The sequence below is a fragment of the Myotis davidii genome, unplaced genomic scaffold, assembly GCF_000327345.1.
Source record: "Myotis davidii unplaced genomic scaffold, ASM32734v1 scaffold1330, whole genome shotgun sequence".
Classification (NCBI taxonomy): Eukaryota; Metazoa; Chordata; class Mammalia; order Chiroptera; family Vespertilionidae; genus Myotis; species Myotis davidii.
The window spans coordinates 2,164,005-2,170,004 of NW_006283826.1; the positions used below are offsets into that span (position 1 = coordinate 2,164,005).

Genomic DNA, 6,000 nt, shown 5'->3' on the forward strand with positions numbered 1-6,000 from the left:
AGAGATCTTGTCTTGGCCAGAAGACTAGCTGGGCTTTCCTCAGGGGCTCCCCTCTGAAAGCGGCTGTGCCTGTTCTGCAAAACGGGCCTCCGGGAGGAGAAGATTAAGTGCCCTCTAAGACCTCAGCCCTTGATCGCCAGAAAGTTCCATTTCCGCTCTGAGTAATAACAACTTTATCTGCAGCAGAATCCACAGGAGCAGAATGTAAACCACCCTGGGCCGTGCTCAGCCCAGTGTGAACCCAAGTGCATGTTGGCGACGTACAGGTTACACTGTGCTGACCTGTGTGGGGAGGGTGAAATAACAAAACATAATCACAGGAGCCTTATCCACACAGAAAGAGAAACAGGAGAGAGAAAAAGCTGACATTCCCATCCTTGAATTCCCTGCACGCTGGCTTCCCTCTGTTATCCCTACACACCTGCCGGGCCAATGACAACAGCCAGTCGACCTGGAGCACCGATGACACCCCTTCCCTTGAATCCATTCAAAGAGGCGTGTGTGGCGCAGGTGGGAGGTGGCAGGAAGACGCAGATGAGGCGTATTCGGGGAACGTTTCAAGAGCATTTTCACCAAAGAAAAGGAACACAGAGAGAGCGTGCACCTGGCAGAGAGCGCAGCCCTGGCACAGGGACTTACTTGAGGAGAAGCTGGCCTCGCTGTGGACCGGAGGGGTGGAGGGCAGGAAGGGCCCTTGTCCCACGAAGAAGGAGCGGAGGGAGCGCTCGCACAGGAGCGGGGAGCGCTGCTGAGCTGGGATGTTCTCACAGCTGCCCACGCTGCTATGGATCTTGAGGTTCAAGGGCTTGCTTTTCTTCTTGGCTCTGGAAGGAGGACAGAGAGAGGGAGGTGTGTGTGTGTGCGCGCGCACACGCGCGCACACACACACACACACAAGAGCAGGGAGAGCCCATCTCCTTAGCGCGGCGCCCAACACCCACTCCCACCCTGACCGGGCCTGCGGCCCTCGCCAGCCCCGTTTCTCACCTCCCACCCTTGGCTTATGCTGGCCCCAGTGCCAGGAATACCATCCCCTTCTTTGCCTGGTTAATCCCCATCTGTCTTTTTTTTAATTTGTTTACTAAATTGATTGGGGTGACATTGGTCAACATGAACATACAGGTTTCGTGTGTGGGTTTCTATGTTACACGATCTGTATATTGCACCGTGTGCCCGCCACCCAAAGTCAAATCTTCTCCTGCCACCTGGTATTAGGATCCCCCTCCCCCCTCCATCTTCCCTCTGGCTACCACCACACTGCTGTTTGTGTTCTTAAGGTTCAGATTTACATCGTATTAGGATCCCCCTCCCCCCTCCACCTTCCCTCTGGCTACCACCACACTGCTGTTTGTGTTCTTAAGGTTCAGATTTACATCCCACATGAGTAAAATCATATGGTTCTTAGCTTTTTCTGACTTATTTCACTTAGCGTAACGCTCTCAAGGGCCATCCATGTTGTGCAAATGGCACTATTTCATCCTTTCTTACGGCTCAGTAGCATTCCACTGTGTACATGGATAAAGAAGACATGGCTCCTATGCCCACTGGTCCTTTATGACTTGTCCCTGGGGTCCTCCCTTCCAGGAAGCCTTCCCTGACACCCAATGCCCCCAGCAGGGCCGAGTGTTCTCCCTCTAAGAAGCCCTGGCTTGGGTTGGCTGTTCCTCCTCAATTCTCCTAAAATAGTCTGTATATGTTTCTGTGGCTGTGCTTTCCTATTTTTCCAAATTCGCTCTTTCAGTTTTTATCATCCAGGTGGACTGAGTCTTTGAAGGCAATGATTCTGTATTGTTCATTTCTCTGTCCTTGGCAAGTATAGCACAAAACCTGCACACAGTAGGTGCTCACTGAATGCTGATTCAGTGCCCGATCTGGATTAAGACTCTGGCACTTACCACACTGCATTCTAATACCCTGTCTTCCACACTCGACTGCGGGCTCCTTGAGGGCAGGAACCTGTGGTTTCCATTGTTGGTGCTCTCAGATCCTTGCTTGGCACCCGCTGAATAGAATGAACCTCCCCAGCTGGTTTGGAAACATGCCCCCACTTCTGAAGAGCTTAGGTGATCAGGTTATGAGAGTTTGCTTTAAAATGGCATCCAAAGCTAAGCTCACTGTTCTCCCCACCTCCTCACAGCACCCCACTCAGGTCTGGCCAGGAGTTGGGCGCCCTCTTGTGGCCAAAGTGAACCCTCCTTGCAAATGCCCAAGTTCTGGAAGGAGCGCCCAGGATGGTGTGTTCATGTAAGACTGGAGGGCTCCCATGTGAGCAGCCCTGCCCCGGCGCCTGCTGCTCCACCGCTGTAAGGAGCCCAGGGGGGCCCACGGAGCCGCCCCTCACAGGGCCCGCCGTCAGCCCTGTGTGTCATCTCCCCAGGGGCCTGTGGCCAGGCCCAGGATGTGCCTCCCGCTGCAGCAGCACCTGGTGGTGGCTCTCCCTGGCCATGGCGGAGAAGAGCAGGAAGCAGGGAAGCGGTGGCATTCATGCCACACGAGTACCCAGTGGTGCAAATCCAAAGAGACAGTGTCACTTAGGAGTGAAACTTCCCGGCCCTGGGGTCAGGGAGACCAGGCTCGGGTCCTGACAGTGACCTCAGAAGAGTGCTCTCACCTCTGGGCCTCAGTTTCCTCAACTGGACAGTGAGAAAAATAACAGCACCTACCTACGGGGTATGTCATGACAATTCTACGAGATCATGTGCCTGGCACAGGGCCTAGCACAGAACGAGGGTTCAGGTCACCCATTGTTAACGTCACTATGATCAGGTTAAATTCGGTGTCTGTGTAGCATGGGAAGAACCTCAAAGAAGCCAGGCTGCGTTTTTATCTGAAACATCCACCAACTCTCAACTCACTCCCCCCGACAAATGAAAAGGGTGCAGTCAAACCCTATAGCCTGTGATACTGCTGTCATCCCCAAACCACAGATGGGAACTGTGAGGGCCACCAAGTGACGAGGCCAGGTCCTTGTACAACAAGCATGTCAAACTCAAGGCTAACATGGGCCAAATAAACGCCACATGCGGGCTGAGGGCCACAAGTTTGACATGCTTGTTGTACAAGGAGAACCAAGTCTAATCCAGCACAAGTTTAACAGTAGCTTAATGAGAGTCCAATTGCCTTAAACAGATGGGGCAGAGAAGGGGTGTATATAAACAAATGATAGTCAGGCAGATGAATGGATTAAAAAGATGAATAAATGGATGGGTGGGTGGATGGGTAGATGGATGAACAGAAGGATGGATGGAGGTAAGAATGGGTAGATGGGTGGATGGATGGAAGGAAGGGAGGGAAGGAGAGAGGGAGGGAACATGGAAGAAAGGATGAAAATGGAAAGATGAAATGAATAAAGGACAGAGAGGATGGGAGAAAGGCAGGAAGGAAGCGTAGGATCCCTGAGGATAGACACAGCTTACTTTTCTTTCTCTAGCCCCTGGCCACCCCCTGCCTAGGTCTCTAGCTGGCTCTGCACACAGAAGGCTCTAGCTCAGCACACATTAGCCAGCCGCCTCCACAAAGAACACCGAGGGGCCTCCCCATCTGGCGTTTCGGCTCTGCCCCATTTCCTGCTCCAAGGGTCTGTTGGGCTTTGGGTTACGCAGAGCCACCAGCTCACATGGCCTCTTCACCCTCAGCTTCCTTGAGTGTGGGGTTGTGTCCTCTTGAACTCAAGAGCCATCACCCGGCCAAATCCCTCAGCGTCTCATTAGCAGTGTCTGGAGCGTCTGGCCTGGCCAGTTGGGAGGAAATGACAGGGCTGGGAACAGACAAGGTCCTTGCAGTCATGGTGGAAGGACAGGCGTGAGCTCACATTCTCCCACACCACCCTGCACAGCACTACGCGCTAACCCGTTTACTGGAACACAACCATTTCCCAAAACTGGAACAAATGCCTGCTGGTCTTCCACGTGGCTCAGTGAGCTGGCTGACCACTCCATCAGGCCCTTTAAGTCCTTAGCAGTTGGCCTGATCTGATGACCTACTAGGAGGCCTCCAGGAGAGGCCCTCTTCGAAATCAAATAGCACCAGTTCTTGGGTGAGAAGGGAGGGGCAGGGGTACCTACAGACCCTCAATTCAAGTGCTCAGATTCCAGGCATGGGGAGGCTTGAAAAAACAGGGGCCTGCCAGGCCCATGTGGCTCAGTGGTTGAGCACCGACCTATGAACCAGGAGGTCCTGGATCCATTCTCAGTCAGAACACATGCCCAGGTTGTGGGCTTGATCCCTACTGGGGGGCGTACAGGAGGCAGCCAATCACTGATTCTCTCTCGTCACTGACGTGTCTATCTCTCCCTCTCCCTTCCTCTCTGAAATCAATACAAATGTATTTAAAGAAAGAAAAACCAAGGGCCTGGTAGGGCTAGCACTGGGAGGATATTTCGTGAGAGGCCACTCTGCTCCTTGGCTACAGTGTAGGTGGCCACCCTCATTTCTGGCTTGAGCACACCCCAAGCGTGGCATTAATAAACCAGGCTCTGGCGCCAGAGGAGCACGAGGACTCCTTCAAATGCAGGAGCGGGAGCTCGCGGCGGATGCCTTTCCCCAGGGGTGCAGGAGCATGCCATGCTTTTCGACGACCCATGAATGATATTTTTGCATTTTAATAGTTAAAATTGGAAAAATAAGCTTTCACACCACACCAAATTATTTCCGGGCATACAGCTTTATGTAAAATACACTAAGAAGAAGAAAAAGAGGAAGAGAATGAAGGACAAGGAGAAGAGCAATTGAAAGAAGGTGAGAAAGAAGAAAGAAGGGGTAGGAAGAGATGGTGATTGAAAAAATGTTACGTAAATTCATGGTTCAATTCCCGGTATAGGTCCCACCAGAATGCCCTGTCCCTGAGCTATCTTTCCACCCAAACTGGACCCAGACCCTTCCCTTCTCTGGCTTGGCCTGACCATGAACAAATCACCCAAAGTAACCCCCAAATCCTACTTCCTGAAGCCTAATTCACCCCAAGAGCGGCCACTTCTGCCACCTGGTATCTTTTTTCACATCCTGACCCCGCCCTCCTGGGGTTGGCTGGGTCTTGTCACAGCACCTCTATGTTTCTTCAAGCTCTGGCCACAGTTTTAGAGGACACACATGTTTTTCTGATTATGTGATGACCGTGGGCCTTGTCCACCTATCTAGAAGTGGATCTCCAGGGCCCAGAACAGACCCTGGCATTTCTGTACTGAGAGCTCCCTTAACTCCCTCGTGCTTCCAATGCACATCCCATAAAAGCTGGTAGGCTCCTCGAGGAAGTGAGTCGGAGGGGCAGCCCTCCAGTGGGTCCACTTTGTCTGGATGCTATGAACGGGCCAGGCTGGCCCCCCACCCTGACTATCCATTTCTAATAGGAAGTGTTTGCTGCAGAGAGTGCCTGGGGAGGGAGGAGGGTGGTAATGAACCTGCAGGGAGGGTAAGGGCCTGCACGAGCCCACCTGGGAGGTGATTCCAGCACGCAGGACTGCTGACGTCAGCACTGAGGTTCGGCGGGCTGAGTGGACAGGAGTCAGGCCCTGTGCTGGGGACATGCTATCTCATTTGGGAGAAGAACAATTATGGCCTCCACTTCATAATTAGGGCAACTGGTGTTTTCAACAGTTAATATGCCAGATCACAACTCCATAAAGGCTTGGAGTGTGGGCACAGATTCCACTGACTTCAAAGCCTGCTATATATTCATTATATATACATATTCATATATATGTATTCATTATATATATATATATACGAGCATGTGTCCTGACTGGTTCAACCACTGAGCCACTCCGGCCGGACTCAAAGCCTGTCCTTAATCGTTCTATTAATCCCTCTGTAGGAGTTTATCACATACACGCCCATTTTACAGGCGTGCTTGCACAGACCCAGAGCTGTCTAGGCCAGTGGTCGGCAAACTGTGGCTTGGCAAACTGCGGCTCGAGAGCCACATGCGGCTCTTTGGCCCCTTGAGTGTGGCTCTTCCACAAAATACCGACTTCTGCGCATGGGCCACAAAGTTTCAATCGCACT

General features: G+C 52.3%; 1 protein-coding gene across 1 annotated transcript in view; it reads right to left on the minus strand.

Moving 5' to 3' along the window:
• The window catches only part of KSR2 (kinase suppressor of ras 2), a 272,026-nt gene that overhangs the window by 118,261 nt on the left and 147,765 nt on the right, over window positions 1–6,000 (minus strand). Inside the window, exon 5 of the mRNA XM_015567589.1 lies at window positions 640–824. Within this exon, the coding sequence (XP_015423075.1) occupies window positions 640–824 (185 nt within the window). The remainder of the gene's footprint in view (window positions 1–639; window positions 825–6,000) is intronic.